The sequence below is a fragment of the Moschus berezovskii genome, chromosome 19, assembly GCF_049115385.1.
Source record: "Moschus berezovskii isolate FMDL1 chromosome 19, NW_MosBer_1.0, whole genome shotgun sequence".
Classification (NCBI taxonomy): Eukaryota; Metazoa; Chordata; class Mammalia; order Artiodactyla; family Moschidae; genus Moschus; species Moschus berezovskii.
In genome coordinates this window covers 68943413-68964361 of record NC_142478.1, presented here as the reverse complement: position 1 = coordinate 68964361, position 20949 = coordinate 68943413, and the positions used below count along the sequence as shown (strand labels likewise).

The following is a 20949-nucleotide window of genomic DNA, read 5'->3' as shown; positions in this document are numbered from 1 at the left end:
GGCATCTGCTGCTCACAGATGTTATTTATGCATAGCGATTATCTCAATTATATATCTTGGTGGCTGGGATTGCTTCTGTCTCCAGATTAGTTTGTTTCCACTGGAAACATTCCCTGGGAATTAATTAGTAATTGCTCCTAAAGAACATGTGTCATTAGACCCACCCCATACATTGCCTTGTCTACCTGTTCCACCAGGTCGTGTAAAATCCCAGTCCAAATCCAAAGTCTTCCACTAGCCAATTCCAGGTGGGGGGTGGGGGGATGTAGGAGCCAGTGGGCAGCCCTACGTTTAAAAATCACTGTCTGACATGTTTCAGTTTAGGGAATTCCTTCCAATCCAGGGTCTAGGTTGCTTTCTCCCAGCCCAGAAGCTGGGAATATCATGACTGTTTTTCTTCAGTAAGATCAAAGAATCTCTGAAAGGCAGGGTGACTTAAATTGTACAACTAACTAGTTAAACAGTAGAGGCGGGATTAGACCTCATGAGGTGTGCATCTTCCATGTTTTATCACAGGGTCTTAAGCCTCAAGTGTTAACTGAGACAGTCTTCCAAAGGAGGGAAACTGGGTAGAGAGAGACAATTTTCTCAGGATTCTAGAAAGTGGGGCGAGGGGCAGAGGGGCTGCTTGTCCACATGGGAAGAATCCAGGGGCCCTGGGAGATGCTCTAAGGCAGGGGTCCTCAACCTCTGGGGTCTAATGCCTGATGATCTGAGGTGGAGCTGACGTAAAAACAACAGAAAGTGCACAGTAAATGCAACGCACTTGAGTCATCACGAAACCATCCCAGCCCGGTCCCTAGAAAAATTACCTTCCACGAAACCAGTCCCTGGTGCCAACAAGGCTGGGGACCGCTACTCCAAGAAGACCCTCCCACACCTCTGGCTGAGCAGGGCGTGCCACACATCACTGTTTCCGCTGGCCTGGAAGCCTACCATTTTTTACAAGCACTTCTGACTGCACTCTTGCCTGCTCTGCAGCTCCCTGTCACCTTTGGGATAAGGCCCAAACTCTTTAGCCAGGCTCAGTAAACCATGCGCGGGCTGATTCCAGCCTCAAAGAGCGGCATTATCCTCTCTGCTCTTACCTCGGGGAACACTATATACCAGCAATACAATGCACAACTGAGCATGCTCCGTCTCTCCGCCTGCCTCTGCCCCTGGACGCGCTGGTGCTTCCTCCCAGAACACCCACGCGCGCCTTATTCAGCTGGCCAGTCACTTCCATCTTTAAGAAGAGAGCTGAAGCCACGAGCTCCTCTCCCACAGCAAAATTAGCTAACCCCCCAACACTTCCCCAGGGGCTTCCCTGGTGGCTCGGTGGTAAAGAATCCCCTGCCAATGCAGGAGATGTGGGTTCGATCCCTGGGTTGGGAAGATCCCCTGGAGGGAGGCATGGCAACCCACTTCAGTATTCTTGCCTGGAGAATCCCATGGACAATGGAGCTTGGTGGGCTACAATCCATGGGGTCATAGAAGAGTCAGACATGACTTAGTGACTAAACAACAACAACAACATTCCTCCAGTAAAGATCTTGTCACTCAGCTGGCAACAGTCTCCTCTGAGGCTGGCCTCTCCCTGGACTGGGAGCCCCTGTCGAGAAGAGCCCTTCCTTATCCCCACAGCCTGGCCTCAAATCATCCCAGAGTGGATACTGCATCAGGACTCACTCAATGTACACAGTTTGCTTGCTGACAGGTGCTTTCAAACGCATTCCCTCATCTCTGCCCTGAGAGAAAACCTTCCTCTAGGTTACCTGGCGCCAAGGTTAGCAAGCTGTAGAGGCTTTAGAGGGTGTTCAAGCTCTTCAAACCTGTCCTGGCAGCACCTCATCACCGCCCCCTCACACACACACATGCCTGGGTCACCAGAAGATGACGATGCTCCGATTTAGGAGAAGGGCTCACGGAAGTCCTGGCACACAGTGAAGGTCACAAAACTAGCAAGTGCTGGAACCACTTCCCCTTACTCAATATTTAACGAATTTTAAAACTGGTTGAACTAAGCTCTGTCACACTAATACAATCTCACCATCAGTCTTCTCATCTGCAAAATGGGCCCGTGCCATGGAACTTGAAAGGGGGCTTTGAGGGACAAACAAGGCCCATGTTTCCCAAATGGTGGTCCTAAGACCAGCACTGAAATTCCCTCAATGCAACTGTTATAAATGCAGATCCTGGGTCTCAACAAAGGGAAAAAAAGGAGAAGCGGGGGATCTAGAAATCTGTTATTTTTAAACAATGCTTGTTATCTGATATGCAGCCAAGTCTGGGGACTCTGAAATTCCAAGGAAAAGCCTGACACATGGTAGGTGCTAGAAAATCATTAACATCATGGTATAGAACTGGCAGCATGAAGATATAGATTGCTGTGTGCCCCTGAGTAAATCACTCAACCTTTCAAAGCCTGTTTCTGAGTTAGTAAAATGGCTCAAAAACCAGAAATTGCCACCTCCCAGGGTTCTGGTGAGGATGATCTAAATAAATACACTTCTTGTTGCCACCTGCCCTGCCAGTCCCATCAGCTTCAAACTAGCTCCCAGTTTGCCTCCTTTTGCTGTCTCCATTTAATCCCAGAGACCATTTCCTGCAGCCCAGGGGGGTACACCAGCCTAATAGCACCCACTCAGCCCTCTTCGATCCACTCCCCACACCGAGGCGTGAATTAGACTGTGTCATGCCCTTCTCAGGGTGCCCCTACGGCTTCTCATCACCCCTGGAATAAAATCCAAACCTTCCGGCCCCCACACATTCTGGCCATGGCCTGCTTCTCCTTCTCCCAGGGGAGTCTAGCTGACCCATCCAAGCTAAATGAGGCCCTGTGCAATTCCCTATTCCCTTTATTATTGATAGTAACTCCGCCTGTTCCCCTTACTACCTGAATTAAGGTGTGGGATGTTTCTGTTTATTTGCATCATTGTTTGCTGTCCTCTTTCCCATCAGACGTCAGTTTCATGAGGAGAGGACTGCGCCTCTCTTGCTAACTGTAATACACTTAAATCTAGCACATCGCTGGGCACTCGGTGGATGCTGCATAAATACTGAACGAAGGGATGAATGGAACAGTTCAGCACCATCCCCATCACTGAAGATGCAGCAAACTTAGCTCTCTCCTCCCCCTCCGGAGCACCTGTGCTCCCTACCTCTGTCCCCGCAGCCTGAGGACGACTCCCGTACCTGGGAGAGGAGAGCCAGCAGTGCCCAATGTCATTGCTGCTTTATTTGATTAGCTCTGACTCCGGCATCCGGGACACGTGTGCTGGAAGTCAAAGCAACTGTACCCTGACCTCTGGTCTGCGCGATCCCATCCTTATAACGATTTCCATGACAACGGCCACAGAAAGCCAAGGCTCTGAATTCCCTTTGATAGGAGCCGGATGCAGAGACAGGGAAGAAGGACTTTCAGAAGAATGAAGCTCTTTGATTCAGTGCAAGGCGCCTTCATTAAATACCACTATTTTCCAAGAACACACATTTTAACCCTGCATAGGGAGATTTCTCATGAATACTTTAAAAAAAAGAAAAACAGAAAAGGAGAAGAAACAAAACCACCGCAGTTCCTTTTCAAGAACATTCACTTCTGGGGTGAGGAGGGCTTGGATGGCATCAGGAATATTTTGATGGAAGATGGGCTGAACACAGGGCCCCCTGCCAAGGGGGCTGCATGAACCCGAGATGCCTGAGAGATGGTTGAGTGCTTGGACATCCTGCCCGCCTGACAGAGACGGCTCAGGTCTTCCATCTGCCTGGTCACTCACACAGACAGGAAGAAGCAAGGTCAGGCAAAAGAGCTTCCAGATTCTGCACTTGGACTCATGACCCCTGGATTTGAATTCCAACCCTGCCACCCACCTGCTGTGTTACCTAGGGTACACTGCTTCCTACCTCCAGACAGAACCTTCCCATCTGTAAAATGGGTACAATACCACTTGCCCTCCCCCAGGGATACCACAAGGATCGAGGGAGGAGGACACGTTCAAGCACAGGTGATTCTAATGTTCTGACACAGCTGTAAAGAAAATGACCAACCAACCATCCCGGTCTCTCTGGGACTGAGGGCTTGCCCAGGACACGGGACTTCTAGCGCTAACTTTTAGGACAGTCCACGCCTATCATGGCTCCTGAGGTGGTTGGCTCCCTCCTGGCCTCACCTCCCATCCACCTCCAGTTCTCCTCTGAGGCAGCCAGGGACTGTGGGGTCTGAAAACCTGGGTTTAAATTCTGCCTCTGCATCGTCTAGCTGTGAGACTCGGTGGGTCACTTCCCCCACTCTGCCACCCCGTCCCCTCGCTTGTGAATGGAGATGATGATACTCATGTAGCACTATCTGTTTCATGCTCAGCTCTGCTAGTCACCACGCATGTGCACACACAGGCAGACACAGACACACACACAAGCACACTCGCCATTCCGCCCCAGGGCCCTGATCTGCCCAAGGCCTCAAAACTAATTTGCTTCAGCCATAAAGAAGGGAACAGGCTCCCCAGTCATTTATAAACCCCTGTCCTCATGTATAACATCTGCATGACCCACCCAGCCCCCCCATGCCCCCACCTCTCCACAGGTCTGTGAAAGTCAGAGGTCAGGGCTGTGACCGTGTCCACATCTGGGCAGGAGAACCACTGTCCCCCTGCTGGCTGCAGTACCCTCCCCACCCAGCTCTGAGAGGCCCATGACACCCACCTGGCTCTGCACTTTCTCCAGCTCCTCCTTGCTGACCGACGTCTTGCCGTCCTCCATGGTCCCCAGCAGGAGCTGCACGTCTGACAACAGTGCGTGAGTCCTCCTGAGGTCCCTCCGAAGACGCTTCTCCACGTCAAAGTCCCGATGGCCGATCTGGAAGCCAAGGGAAGGTTCCTGTGAGCTAAGATGGCAAAGCAGTGGCCAAGGTCCAAGTTCTCTGGAACCAGGCTCCCTGAGTTCAGATCCTGCCTCCACCACTCACACTGTGGACCACAGACAAGACCTTTCTCCTTCCCAAGCCTCAGCCTTCTCACCTGTGAAACAGGAGTGGCAGCAACCACACAGGGCTGCTGTGGAAATTAGGTGCTTGGCCCAGAGCACGACTCACAGTAAAGGCACAACAGTCTGAGCTGCTGTCATGACTGTTTGCACACCCTGAAACGATCCAAGTCATCCTGGCTCACAGTGTGTACCAGAACATCACCTTGTGAGAACCAAGATGTCAGGTGAGGCCCTCTGCTGATACAAGTCAGGACAGCAGTTACCCTCAAGGGGCAGAGACTGGGTAATACAGCAGGGGCACTGCTAGCGGGGTTATGAGTGGTTCTAATCTGGGAGCTGGCTTTATGAGCTGATGAAAATTTCATGCGCTATACACAGGTGGCGGAGAAGGCAATGGCAAGCCACTACAGTACTCTTGCCTGGAAAATCCCATGGATGGAGGAGCCTCGTAGGCTGTAGTCCATGGGGTCGCTACGGGTCGGACATGACTGAGCGACTTCACTTTCACTTTTTACTTTCACACATTGGAGAAGGAAATGGCAACCCACTCCAGTGTTCTTGCCTGGAGAATCCCAGGGAAGGGGGAGCCTGGTGGGCTTCCGTCTATGGGGTCACACAGAGTCGGACACAACTGAAGTGACTTAGCAGCAGTAGCAGCAGCATACACAGGTGGGGTGAGGTGTACATCTGTGTATGTCACACATCAGTAAATGGTATTAGAAACAGCTGTGCTACTCTTCAAGTTCTAAACAATGCATTTCTGTCCCTTGAGCTGGTCTCCTTTGCTAGTATAAAGACAGACCAGGGACTTCCCTGGTGGTCCAGTGGCTAAGACTCCGTGCTCCCAATGCAGGGGCCCCAGATTTGATCCCTGGTCAGGGAAATAGACCCCACACGCCACAATGGAGACTGAAGACCTGGCACAGCCAAGTGAATAAATAGATAGATATTTAAAAAATAAAAATAAAGTCATGCAAATTAAAAAAATAAAAAAGGCTATTTTCTGCAGAAGAACCTTGCCCAGAAGTGAGCACATTCTGTCACCCAGGATCCTGTCCTCCAAGGGACCAGTAGTCAAGTGGCCCCTGAAGAAGCCACAGCCTGGACTCTGCACCAGGAGGGCGGATTAGATTCATTGACAACGCCCAGTGGCCAACAACACAGGCTGAGACAAACCAAGGGAGGTGAAGAAACACACAGGAGCCTGATGAAATCCTGACAGCCCACAGTTTCCCCTAGAAATAGAACAGTGACTTCAAAAGCATTGGGGCTAATGTCTCTGAAAAAAACTAAAACCCCATTCTCTGCGGGAGACCAGAGAAAAGAACATGGCAGCATTGTTGGGGGGGCGGTGAAAGAAAATGGGGTGCACATTCATCCTCCATGGGACCCAGTTTCTCCACCCCTGGATACCTGTGCCTCCACACTAAGTGCAACCAATCCCTAGGGTGTTAGAATGCCCCAGCGTATTTTAGATTTAGAATGAGGTGACTCAGGCTTGAAACTCTTGTTCACCACTTGTTGGACATGGAATTCAGGCCAAGTCATGCCACCTCTCTGAACCTGAGTATTTGTAAAGGAAGAGATTAAAAAACAAACAAAAAAAACCCCTGTCCTCCTTGCTGAGATAAGACAGGGATCAGACGTGATAATGAATCAAAAAGTACTTTGTACCCTGCCTGACACTTTACAAATATCAAAGATTATAAGCGTTGTCTGATGACCTAGAATGTTTTCCTCTAGACTTTACATGACCATTATTCTACCACCAGTTTTGAATTCTTTGAAAACTGAGTTGGTTCTTAGAACACAGCCTCTTAGTTCTCAGATATATTGTTTCGTTAAGTTTAAAATACTGCTATATAGAGCTGAGTGGCTGAGGACTGGGCATTCATTGTTCCAGGCCCTTTGTCATATATTACCACATTTTACTCCCATGATAGTCTCTTTAGAGTTTTTTATTACTATTTATTAAAATAGTAACAGCTTATACTTAAGAGTCTGATCAGTGTCAGGCACTGTTCTAAACACATCTGAACACATGGAGTTCACGTGGTGAATCTATGGGGTGTGAAGTACTATGATTCCCATTTTACAGATGATAAAGCTGAGGTTTACAACAAAAGTGAAGTCACTTGCCCAAGATCATAAGTGGCAGAGTTAGGATGTGTACCCGGTTTCTCTGACTGCAAAGAGGTAATTTTAGAAAAATACATAATGAGAGAGGTCATGTGTTGCTTTTTTTTTTTAGAAGGGTGTTATAGAGGTGCAAGGAGTATTCCAGCTCAGGCTGGCATGGGATTAGAGAGAGTCTCAGGCAAGCAGGAGCTGGGAGATGAGGTGCAGGAAGGGCCCAGCTGGGAAGCCATCCTGAATGTGCAGTGCTGGGGGTTAGCGCGAGCGCACAGAGCACAGAGACGGGGCAGGTGACAGGGTGAGAGAGGCTCTCTGGGGCCTGCTCACGCCTCATGAGGTGTGTGGGGCACTTCAGTAGATACTGTCACAGGGAAACAGAGGCATAGCCAAGAAAACTGGCACAATCAGCCCAAGGTCACACTGCTCCTAAGTGTCCACGTGGGGATTGGAACCCAGGTAGTCCATCATTAGAATTCAAGTCTCTACCCATTGCACGGAGAAGGCAATGGCAAGCCACTCCAGTACTCTTGCCTAGAAAATCCCATGGATGGAGCAGCCTTGTAGGCTGCAGTCCATGGGGTCGCTAAGGGTCGGACACGACTGAGCGACTTCACTTTCACTTTTCACTTTCACACATTGGAGAAGGAAATGGCAACCCACTCCAGTGTTCTTGCCTGGAGAATCCCAGGGACGGGGGAGCCTGGTGGGCTTCTGTCTATGGGGTCACACAGAGTCGGACATGACTGAAGTGATTTAGCAGCAGCAGTAGCAGCAGCTGGTTACACCAGAGCCTGGACTTATTAACTCTCGAGCCCAGATTCTTGGTTGTGATTACACTCAGGCAGCGTGCTTTTGCACCTTTCTCATTTTTGTATCTGCCCCTGCTCTGCACACATCCTAAAGTGCTTCTCATTCTCCTGTGGGGCAGGTCAGTACCAGGGACATTTCAGGTGACACCATCCTCACTGCCAAAAAGACTGAAAATGCTGGCACCATCTCCTTTCCAAAGGGATCATTGCAAACAAAATGCACAACAAAACCTCAGACCATCCTCCCCTTCATAATAAATTGCTACACTAGAGGAGGAGAAAAAAAAAAGCCCCAAACTCATTAGGTTAATGGGAAATAAATGTCATTCTGCAAGTTTACATTTTGCAGCACACAGATTCAAATTTAGATAAAGCCGGTGAATAATTAACCAATAAATCTAAATGATGTTCAGTGTTGTTGTGGGAAACTCTATTCCAACTTCGATAGTCTCACCGTTTATCATAAAGCTGTTAAGGGAAGCTGTTCAATATCTGTCGACAAAGAACTCTCTAAGCACTTTTAACAAATGATCTAAATATTAGTGACAATCAAGCCCATTTTACAGACAGGAAAATTGAGGCTTGGAGAGAGAATGTATGTAGCTGAAGGTTTCACAGCAAATTAATGGCAGATTAACTTGATAACTTGCTTGATAACATTATGAATAAAGATGGTTAAAAAAAACAATTCTAGTTAGCTGAAACTTAAGCATTTTTCAAGCAGCAAGGTGCTAAATTTTTTTAAAAAAAGGTTTTCAAATAATATAGATCTTCCTTTGAATCCAGCTACACCACTGATAAGCTATATGATCTTGGGCAATGGGCTTTACCTTTTGAGCCTCACTTGTTTCATTTACACGAAGGAACAAATAATATTTATTCCAGAGACTTGCTGTGAAAATTAAAGCATGTCAGAAAAAAATTATGGTTATGGACTTACCTAAAAATGTATGGGTAACTACCAAAGGAATAGAAATATGGTTTGTAGTTTTAGACCCAGCAATGGAATAAAAGGGATCATAGAAGACATTATTTGTCTATTCCAAAGCAGGAAAGGGAAAAAGGAACAAGCAAAGAAAAGGAGTAATAAACCAACAAAACTATACACAAAAAAACATAAATAATTTCAAATGCATTGATTATTATATAAATATAAATGAATTAAATTCTCCAATGAAAAGTTACAGATTAAAGTACTACAAGATATTGTTAAACAGTATCCATCTCTTTAAGGTTTACACACACACACACACACACACACACACACACACACAGAAAGGTTAACAACAAAAGGATAAAAAAGAAAAAAGATCTTGCAGGCAAACCAAAACAAATCAAGCAAAATAAAATAAGGCAAAAGTAATTCATGGAGAAAAGAGGAATACCATACAGTAAAGGAACAACCTACAATATGCCAAGGAAATAAAACAATAAAATAAACTTAGATGCACTGAAAAAATAACCTCAAAATATAGAAAGAGAAAACTATTATACAGTTATAACCAAAGTATATTCCCATTGACCATTATAATTAATCAAGGTATAGAAAAACATTCTACTCATAATAGCCTTAGAAACTACAAGATTCCTAGATATAAATCTAACAAAGAAGCTCAGGACTTATACAGAAGAAAATAAAATACATACTAGAAGGTTATTTATTTATTATAAATTATTGATTTATAATAAGAAGTAAAATATTTATGAAAGCCATAGATATATGAAGAGATATAGCATGCTCATGACTGCAATGGCTCACTATTAAAAAAAACAAACAAAAAACTATGTCACTGGTTCTCAACTAATTTGCAAACCAATGCATTTGAAAATCCCATTAGGGTATGCTATGCAATCTCAATAAGATGATTAAAGGATCACAAATAGATAAGAGAATTATAGAGATGAGCTGTTTACAAGTTATCAGACCCAGCCGTTAAGACCACATGATGCAAGAACTGACAAATAAATCAATTAAACAGAATGGATAGCCCCCAAACACAGACATACATAAATAAAAATTGTAGGAAAAAATCACTCATGAAATAAAACAAAGGTGATTTATATCAGGAAAAAATAGATTCCTACCTCACACATACCAAAATAAAAGCTGGGTGGATTAAAGACTTAAAAGTGCCCAAAAGTTTAGAAATTTTCAGAAATATGGTGAATTATCTTTATGAACTCAGTTAAGGAAAGAAATCTTAAAAGCACCAACCATAACTGGCTAACAAGACTATTTAAAAAACACTTTATTAAGTAAAAAACATTATGTCGTTGTTGTTTAGTCGCTAATGAGTATCTGACTCTGGCGACCCCATGGACTGTAGCCTGCCAGGCTCCCCTGTCCATGGGGTTCTCCAGGCAGGAATACTAGAGTAGGTTGCCATTTCCTCCTCCAAGGGATCTTCCCGACCCAGGGATAGAACCTCTATCTCCTGCATTGATGGGCAGATTCTTTACCACTGAGCCACCAGGGAAGCCTCTAAAATGTTATAAACAAAGTGAAATGCTTATCCATAGAGTAGAAGCTCCTTCGAAAATATACAACCAAAAGTGGATTAGCATCTTGGATAAGGGTCATGAATAATTAATAGAAAAAAGAGGAAGACCAAACACTTTATGGGCACAATAAAGGACAGAAATGGTATGGACCTAACAGAAGCAGAAGATATTAAGAAGAGGTGGCAAGAATACACAGAAGAACTATACAAAAAAGATCTTAATGAACCAGATAACCACGACAGTGTGATCACTTACCTAGAGCCAGACATCCTCGAAAGTGAAGTCAAGTGAGCCTTAGGAAGCATCATTACCAACAAAGCTAGTGGAGATGATGGAATTCCAGTTGAGCTATTTCAAATCCTGAAAGATGATGCTGTGAAAGTGCTGCACTCAATATGCCAGCAAATTTGGAAAAGTCAGCAATGGCCACAGGACTGGAAAATGTCAGTTTTCATTCCAATTCCAAAGAAAGGCAATGCCAAAGAATGCTCAAACTACCACACAATTGCACTCATCTCACACACTATCAAAGTAATGCTCAAAATTCTCCAAGCCAGGCTTCAACAGTACATGAACTTAGAAATTCCAGATGTTTAAGCTGAATTTAGAAAAGGCAGAGGAACCAGAGATCAAACTGCCAACATCAGTTGGATCATCGAAAAAGCGAGAGCGTTCCAGAAAAACATCTACTTCTGCTTTATTGACACGCCAAAGCCTTTGACTGTGTGGATCACAACAAACTGTGGAAAATTCTTAAAGCGATGGGAATACCAGACCACCTGATCTGCCTCTTGAGAAATCTGTATGCAGGTCAAGAAGCAACAGCTGGAACTGGACATAGAACAAAAGACTGGTTCCAAATCGGGAAAGGAGTACGTCAAGGCTGTATATTGTCACCCTGCTTATTTAACTTAAATGCAGGGTATATTATGCAAAATGCTGGGCTGAATGAAGCACAAGCTGGAATCAAGATTGCCAGGAGAAATATCAATAACCTCAGATATGCAAATGATACCAAGTGAAGAGGAACTAAAAAGTCTCTTGAGGAAAGTTAAAGAGGAAAGTGAAAAAGCTGGCTTAAAACTCAACATTCAAAACACAAAGACCATGACATCCAGTCCCATCACTTCATGGCAAATAGATGGGGAAACAATGGAAACAGTGAGACACTTTATTTTCTTGGGCTCCAAAATCACTGCAGATGGTGACTACAGCCATGAAATTCAAAGACACTTGCTCCTTGGAAGAGAAGCTATGACCAACCTAGACAACATATTAAAAAGCAGAGACATTATGTTGCCAACAAGGTCCATCTAGTCAAAGCTATGACTTTTCCAGTAGTCATGTATGGATGTGAGAGTTGAACCAAAAAGAAAGCTGAGCACCAAAGAACTGATGCTTTTGAACTGTGGTATTGGAGAAGATTCTTGAGACTCCCTTGGACTACAAGGAGATCCAACCAGTCCATCCTAAAGGAAATCAGTCCTGATTATTCATTGGAAGGACTGATGCTGAAGCTCCAATACTTTGGCCACCTGATTCTAAGAACTGACTCAATGGAAAAGACTCTGACACTGGGAAAGATTGAAGGAGGGAGGAGAAGGGGACGACAGACGATGAGATGGTTGGATGGCATCACTGACTCAACGAACATGAATTTGAGCAAGCTCCAGGAGTTGGTGATGGATAGGGAAGCCTGGCATGCTGCACTCCATGGTGTCACAAAGAGTTGCACATGATTGAGTGACTGAACTGAACTGAAACACTATAAACAGGTAATTCACATAAGAGAAAAACATAATAAACATGAAAAATGCAGAATTCCACTAGTAAAGAGGGATTAGCAGTATAATTTAACACTCAGTAACTGACTATGCCAAAGCCTTTGACTGTGTGGATCACAATAAACTGTGGAAAATTCTGAAAGAGATGGGAATACCAGACCACCTGACCTGCCTCTTGAGAAACCTGTATGCAGGTCAGGAAGCAACAGTTAGAACTGGACATGGAACAATAGACTGGTTCCAAATAGGAAAAGGAGTACGTCAAGGTTGTATCTTGTCACCCTGCTTATTTAACTTATATGCAGAGTACATCATGAGGAACGCTGGCCTGGAAGAAGCACAAGCTGGAATCAAGACTGCTGGGAGAAATATCAATAACCTCAGATATACAGATGCCACCACCCTTATGGCAGAAAGTGAAGAGGAACTCAAAAGCCTCTTGATGAAAGTGAAAGAGGAGAGTCAAAAGTTTGGCTTGAAGCTCAACATTCAGAAAACGAAGATCATGGCATCTGGTCCCATCACTTCATGGGAAATAGATGGGGAAACAATGGAAACAGTGTCAGACTTTGTCTTTTTGGGCTCCAAAATCACTGCAGATGCTGATTGCAGCCATGAAATTAAAAGAGCTTACTCTTTGGAAGGAAAGTTATGACCAACCTAGATAGTATATTAAAAAGCAGAGACATTACTTTGCCAACCAAGGTCCGTCTAGTCAAGGCTATGGTTTTTCCAGTGGTCATGTATGGATGTGAGAGTTGGACTGTGAAGAAAGCTGATCACCGAAGAATTGATGCTTTTGAACTGTGGTGTCGGAGAAGACTCTTGAGAGTCCTTTGGACTGCCAGGAGATCCAACCAGTCCATTCTAAAGGAGATTGATCCTGAGTGTTCATTGGAAGGACTGATGCTAAAGCTGCAACTCCAAAACTTTGGCCACCTCATGTGACGATATGACTCACTGGAAAAGACTCTGATGCTGGGAGGGATTGGGGACGGGAGGAGAAGGGGATGACAGAGAATGAGATGGCTGGATGGCATCACCGACTCGATGGACATGAGTTTGAGTGAACTCTGGGAGTTGGTGATGGACAGGGAGGCCTGGCTGTGATTCATGGGGTCGCAAAAAGTCGGACACGACTGAGCGACTGAACTGAACTGAACTGATAAAGATTTTCAATGTCTGACAGTGCCACGTGCTGGGGGGATGTGGGGAAGAAAGAAAAAACTGCTGATGATGGACTTCCAGTGGTAAAGAATCCACCTGCCAATGAGAAGACTCAAAGAGAAGTCCATGCACTGCAAAGAAGAGTAGCCCCTGTTCACTGCATCTGGAGAGATGCTGTATGCAGCAATGAAGACCCATCACAACCAAAAATTAAATATATCAACTAATTAAGTTAAATATATTTATAAAATATTTTGGTGACAACATAAACTGCTGCTATCCCTTTGAGGAACAATATGGGCAACATCTGATAATTCCAAAATGGTACACTCCTCACAGCCAGCAATTCCTTCTCTAAAGCTTTTCCCACATGCACTGTGAGCCATGTAAATATCCACCAATAGAAGAATAGGGGTGAAGGAAAACGAACACTGTGAGGCAGCTTAAAGGATGGCTTACAGCTCCATGTGCTGGCGTGGGGGGATCTCAAACACAGAGCGTGGCGGGGCACAGTAAAGGCAGTGCAGACGCACACGCAGGGGAATCGCGGTCCCCAGCCTCAGGAAAGCAGCCTCCTCTGGGAGGCAAGAGAGAAACGGCGGAAGGGGAGAGATACGGGAGATGAGGACTAGGAACCAAGGGGCCGCCAGCTGTTTTGGAGATGTTCTGCTTCCTTAAAACCATCGGAGTCCCATGCAGCAAAATGGTAGTGTCTGTGAGCCCTGTCCTCCTGGTGCTCAGACATCAACCGTCTGCTCTGCTCTCGGTGTCTCACTGCAACACTTGCAAGTATTTAAGTGGTAAGTTATTCAAAGGCTCCAGCCGGTGACTCACATAGAATTAGCATTTCATTCACTGAAGTTATCTTCTCTCTGCATGTACAATTCAGACTTTAGCAATATTTATAAAAATCTTTCTTTACTGGATTAATGCCTTTGCTTTCTCAAATGGACCATGCTGGACAGAAGGTGACCTTCTCCCAGTGATTTTTAAAATATTTATTTTTATTTATTTGGCTGCACCATGCACAGAATTGTTAATTGTGGCATTCGGGCTCTTAGTTGTGGCACGTGGACTCTAGTTCCCTGACCAGGGGTTGAACCCTGGGTCCCTTGCATTCGGAGAATGGTGTCTTACCCACTGGACCACCAGGGAAGTCCTCTCCCAGGGATTTCTGTCATTCTAGAATCAAATACTGGGGTGTGCTTTCTTGCACGGAAGCCAAAAAGTGGGCAGAGCCTCAATGGCTTGTGTACTCAGTGGCCCCAGTTTGCTTGGCTGAAAATTCAGAAAACCAGAGAAGGAAGACTATACGGTCCTCCCCTGGTGCCCTCAGCTTCCAGCTCTCGCTCTCATGACGACGGTGGTCCCGCTCCAGAATTCACTCCTTTACTCAATTAAAAGCAACAACATAGTGAGTGCCTATTTGTCTCTGCCTGGCTGACTACTGGGAGGGGACCCACAGCTCTCTGTGGACAAGAGGAATGACCGGGGTTGGGGTGGTGATACTGACAGCAGGATCGTCACTAACTAAAAAACAATGAACACATTAAGCAGACACATTGAAAAAAACACTCCTGTGTTATTTTAAAAGAAACTCATAGGAGCTGATGGCATTTCTCTCCAGTGTTGGGGTTCACAGGGCAGCAGCATGGGTTGGGGAAGAACATCCAGGGGATGCAGGAGCGGTTCCCCAAGCTCCGACACTGGGTGCTGGCTCTGGGCTCTGCTCACTGCTTTCTCTACAGGAGTAGTTCTCTGTAAAGGGGGAGGCTGACTGTGTCCTGCAGGGACACTCGGTCCTGTCCATAGACACTGCTGGTTGTCCCAGCCGAGGGGCGTGCTTCTAGCCTTTAGGAGGTGGAGGCCAGAGATGCTGCTCAACAGGCTGCAACACACGAGGCAGCTCCCTCCCCTCCCCCGCCCCCAACAACAAGGAGCGATGGCTGCTCCCAAAGTCAGGTTGGCAGTGCTGCACCAAGCACCCTGGTCTCTGGCGAGGGTGGCAGCCCCACCAGGCTCTGCTTATCAGGAGCTCAGGGCGCCTCATCAGATCACCCAGCGCCATGCAGACAGAAGCAGCCCAGCCCTGCCTGCCTGACTCTGCGGGCAGCAAAAGTCCGGTTCTCACAAGGACAGCTGTGAGCACAGAGGCCATTCACAGTCACCCCGCCAAAGCAAAGGCCGCCGTCTACATGCTCACCCCGGCAGTGGCTGAAGGCAAGGCCACCACGTCTGGCACTTGTGGCCAGACCCACTCTGTATTCTCAGGGGTTCTTCCAAGAACCCTGCCATGTGAAGACCACCCCCGCACTGCCCACACACAGAAGGTCCCCTCTGAAGTGTCGGTGAGTGAGGACAGACAGACTGGTGGAGCAGAGGGCGCCTGGGAGGAGCAGGTGGAAGCCAGCTGACAGGTCTATCCCGGGCCAGGTCCTAAGACCCCCACTCCCTGCTGGGCTCCCCAGGAATCAGCTCTCAACCGGGCTGGGGCAGGGACTGCGCTCTCCCAAATGTCTGCTGCGGCTCCCTCTTACCTGGTCGCAGAGGGTTCCAATCAAGCCTTCCAGGTCCTGCTTCTCGTGGAGGACCATCTGCTTCTCCTCATACTCTTGTTCCAGCTGCATTTCCAGCTGGCGGAGCTGCAGGCACAAAGGGCAGACACAGGCATGGGACACGAGCACTCCATCTGGATGAGCCCCCCCAAGGCCAGGACCCTCTGGAGGACGGGGCTGGGGGTGCGGAGTTCAAGGCTGCTTGCCCAGTTCCACAAAGGCTGACCTAGCAGTTTGGGCGGTGGGAGGAGGTATTTCTGTCAGAGAATTCGTAAGCCTAAAAGCTCATGAGCTGGACAATTATGGGGAGAACTGAACAATTACGGGGAGCCCCCTGGCATTCACTGTGGAGTCCCCAGCCCCAGTCCCCTACCCATTTCCTAACAGCTGTCTCCTTCCTCTGCTGTGGTCTCTCTAGAACAGGTACAAGTCTGGGCGCATTGACTTTTTAAGACTCTGTACAGCATCACATCCTACATGTTAAAATGCATTCATCTCTCTTATTAAATACACTTGTTGCTGTTTAGTCACTAAGTCGTGTCCAACTCTTTGCAACCCTAATGGACCATAGCCCACCAGGCTCCTTTGTTCTCCAGGCGAGAATACTGGAGTAGGTTGCCATGCCCTCCTCCAGGGTATCTTCCCGACCCAGGGGTTGAACCTGTGTCTCCTGCTTGGCAGGTGTGGATTCTTTACCCTTGAGCTACCTAGGAACTATAATGCAGCAAAAGTTGCATTTGAGATTATTTGGTGTCTGGACTGCAAGTCTGTCTCTCCAAAATTCCTAATGTTGATATCCTAACTCTCAAGGCAAGAATATTTGATGATGAGGCCTTTGGGAGATGATTAGAGTTAGATGAGGTTGGCCGGGGCGGGGGAGCCCCCATGCTGGAATTAGTGCTCTTACAAAAAAGAACCTCATTTCCTCTCTCTTCCCTACGCAAGGGCACAGTGAGAAGGCAGCCATCTATTTGCAAGTCGGGAGTGAGGCCCTTACTCCACACCAGATTCGACAGCACCTTGATCTTGGGACTTTCCAGCCTCCAGAACTACGGGAAATAAACCTTTGCTCTTTAAGCCCCCACTCTCCACTCCCAGTTTTGCTAGAGTAGCCCAAACTGACTAAGACTATGGCTCCGAGTGGCTCTTTTAACTGACAATCGGCTCTGATTTCTCAGTGAGCACCCAGCAGAGGCAGGCGCTCCCTGCTAAAGCGGGTGCTCCACGGTAACGGTGCTGTGTGCATCCTCCTCTGCACCTGCCTCTCGTGTGTGCTGTCTCACCCCTTCCTCCTGCTCCATCCTGTGCTGTCAATGGACTTCCCTCACAGATGGGCAAACTGAGTCAGAGAGAGGTCCTAAAGCAGCGACTCCTAGGTCAGCTGCTGCTGAGAACTGTCGGCATTCCGTCTGCAGGCCCAGGCTCCTCCGCCACCACCAGACAGCCAGCAGCTTTCCCACCCAGGTCGCTAATGATTGACTTCCTGCCATGGAGAGAGACAGAGCAAGCAGAGCAGTCACTGGACATGCAGTCAAGTGTTAGTATCTGTCAGAGAAGAGGCACACCCTTCTCTGACCTCACTCCCCCTTTATAAATCTGTCCATGAAGAAGCCTCAGGAGGGTCTGGGTCACATCTCCAGCCCATCAGGGTCCTGGCTCGGGGCACTCACAACACGTTGAGCTGCTCCTAGAACGCACTAGCAATTGTGCCCCCTTCACCTGAGGGCACATGGGCAGGGACTGGGTTTCCACCCCCTGACCCATGGAGAGAAAAAACAAAGTCCTGATGGACGGTCATTTCAGAAGACAGTTCAAGACTTTCTTTTAAGAGTGAGAGACACAAGGCAGTATGCTCACACCTGCTGAAAATGAAGACTACAGAAGCTGAAACTCCTTTTGAAAAATCTACAAAACAATAAAAGCTATGCGTCAAGCAAGGCAAAATTTTCTAGAGAGTATTCTGTAGAACATTTCTACATGGTAACTCCCAGCACTTTACAGTTTATAAGGCACCTATCATTCTTTGATCTTATTCTTACAATAGCATAGGGGAAGGAAATCATTTTCTCTTATTGCTCCCATTTCACAGATGAGAAAACTGAGTCTTAGGGAAGTTAGGAGACTTATTCAAGGGCACACAGGTCTGAATGAACCTAAAATCTATGACTTTTTCAACTCCAGAAAGTTCTGGGGCGAATGTACTTGGCCCCTTGGGATGATGTGCATGAACCCCCAGAGGGGCTGAACTGTAAAGGAGCCCCAAAAGGAGTATTTGGGAAGCAGGCCGGGCAGCTGATGCAGCAGCATTAACCACTGGGAGTGAAGAAGGGCTTGGAGTGGTAGGGTACCGAGGCGGCCCCATCTCCCGCCGGGGTCCTGACACCACCACAGCCTCCTCCAGCCCCACCCGGGATGACGCTCCTCAAGCAGGAGGTGGGGAGTGCAGGGGGGAGGAGGGGACTCTACAGGACGTCAAGTCCCTGCACCCGCCTTCTCCTGGAATAGAGCAAGCATGCCCAAGAGCAAGTCAGCCACGGGGCTGGTTCCCCGGTGCCTCTGGGAAGGATCGGCTGCCTGGAAATCCACACACACACCAGTACTGCTTGTAAGTTTCCAGAAAAGGATGAGGACATTACAAACTCTGATCCATGGTTCCACACCTGTGATCTTTTGAATCTTCCCCATGACCCAGCAAGGTGGCCACTGTTATCCTATTTCACAGATGAGAGAAGTGAGGCTTATCAGCAAGGTTCCATGATTTCTCCCACACCCCACATTTGATAGCTAATGGAGTCTGAATTCGATCCAAGCCTCTATGACTCCAAATAAACTAGCAACATCAGCTTTCTTGTGTGTTTCATAAACTGGCTCTGAGTGACCAGTGGTGGATATGGAGAAAGCAGCTGAGGAAGGGAATGGAGTTTGAGTGGAGCGGAGGGTTTACGATCACTTTCCCAGGATCACACTGTGGTTGCGTTGGAAAGGCAAACACTCATACCAAGAGTCGATGAGTTCTAGCACCCACACTCTCAGACCCTGCAGTCGGGGGTCTCTGCAGAGATGCTGTTTAGGGAGCCAATATCAGTCGACTATGGGAAATGGTACTTAGCCCTTTCTGGGAGACGCGCAATGTACCCAGGCCACGAAGGGACCACAGAAGTCCTGCCCAGAGAAAGCCTGTTCAGAGAGGCTTAACCCAAAGCTCCTCAGCAATTCCGTTTTAAAGATTCACCTTATAATTCACATCAGTAAGTGCATCCATAAAGAGGTTTGTCTTGGTGTTGGTTATAATAACAGAAAATCAAGAATATCCTAGATGTCCAAAGAGACTTGCTTGCTGAGTAAACAAGAGCACAGGCCTTCAGTGGAATACTTTCAAGCCCGTAAACATGTAAATTAGGTCTGCATGTACTGACAGGAGAGGAGGCCCAGAACAAACTTCAGGGGGCAAACAGCAGGCTTCAAAGCAGCAGGACCCCATTTAGGTAAAATGGTATCTCTGCACATATGCTCATGTGGGCACAGAGAAAGAACGAACATTTAAAATAGTAATAATGATGATGTCTTGGTGGTTAAGATTTCAAGCATTTGTTGCCTTCTTATACACTGTTTGAAATGTCTGCAAAGAGCTTGGATAAAAATGTAAGAAATGATCTGCAAGGCAAACAAACCAGAAGGGACTGGTCCCCTTCTTGACACACATACATCCTTATCCAGGGCATCAGCCGCATGGCACTCTGGGCTCTTGGTAGAAGTCTAGGGTGATTATGCTGGACAGCTCAGAGGCTTCTGGAAGCCCCAGAATCGTAGTTATTAGGACAGGTACTTCTGTTCCAGCACCCTCAAAAGCACTTCCTGAGGAAGGTAAGCTCATCCCAGCCCCCGAACTCCCCTTGCTCTAAGGACGAGGCACCCGGACTGGCCCCGAGACCCCAGGGAGCAGCTGCCTCACGGCTCACGTACTCGCTTCTGGCAGGACTGGCGGACGTCCTCCAGCTCCTCCTCCTTGTCCTCACGGTCCTTCTGATGCATCTGCTTCATCCGTTCAATCTCCAGTTCAAACCGCTGGCGGAGCTGAGGGGGCAAAAACGGCGCCTAAGGGTGACCCCCACCAACCACGTCATCCTTAGCATTTCAGCTGTGTTTTTCTGGACAGCATGGCTAAGAGTCAAGTTATCCCCCCAGGCACCCAGGGAGGTCAGAAATGGTAGATAAATGGTCCAAATTTAAATGCTGCCTCTGTCCCTCCCATGGTCATAACGGAGGTCACTAATGAACTGGACTCTGTGCCACTGAATTGAGACGTGACCTCAGAATCCTTCTCAGTGCTCTTAAGATGAATGGGGTTGTCATCCCTGGAGCAGGCATCAGGGAAATTTTTCTGGATGGGTGGCCAGGTGGGTGGATAAATGACAGAATACAAGTTTACTTCTGAGGATACGAAACCCTGGAGAGGGAGGTGACACACCCAAGATTAACCTTTGATTAATCTAACTAACCTTTGATTAGTTACCTTTCTCTGTAGAAAACAGCTTCCTTAAAACACACTGGTGAGAATTAGCACAGTGCTTGGCACAGCAAGATTCCTTTTTCTTTCCCCATTATTTTGAAAACAGAGTAAGGACTAGCCCGTCTCTTCCTGGAAGCCTGACATTATTAAGAACTGTGTTCCCATGAAGGAGAAATAAGGTCTTTTCAGTGAGACCCTCCAAAACCTTCTCAGGGCAGGAAGAGACCTGTCTGCGATGTTTAAACTGTGTCATTTTATGTACAAGATTCTAGAATTGGAAGCACAAGTCATGGGATTCAATTATAGTTTAAGAGTTTATTTCCTTTTTCTTTTTTAAAACTTACAATCAAGCTAACAGTACATGGAAATACTTGAAGTAACACTTGCTGCACAGCAAGCAGGATCTTAGTTCCTCAACAAGGGTTGGAACATGCGCCCCCTGCTTTGGAAGCATAGAGTCTTAACCACTGGAGCACCAGAAAACTCCCAAGAGTTTACTTTCTTGATTTTCATAATTGAGA

General features: G+C 47.0%; 1 protein-coding gene across 4 annotated transcripts in view; it reads right to left on the bottom strand.

The window, feature by feature from the left end:
* Positions 1-20949, bottom strand: part of MYO18B (myosin XVIIIB) — a 232041-nt gene that overhangs the window by 84162 nt on the left and 126930 nt on the right. For all 4 annotated transcript variants that reach the window (XM_055405416.2, XM_055405418.2, XM_055405415.2 and 1 more), the window contains 3 exons: positions 19882-19992; positions 15901-16005; positions 4684-4836 (listed from right to left, as the gene is read on the bottom strand). In XM_055405416.2, coding sequence (XP_055261391.2) covers positions 4684-4836; positions 15901-16005; positions 19882-19992 — 369 coding nt within the window. The remainder of the gene's footprint in view (positions 1-4683; positions 4837-15900; positions 16006-19881; positions 19993-20949) is intronic.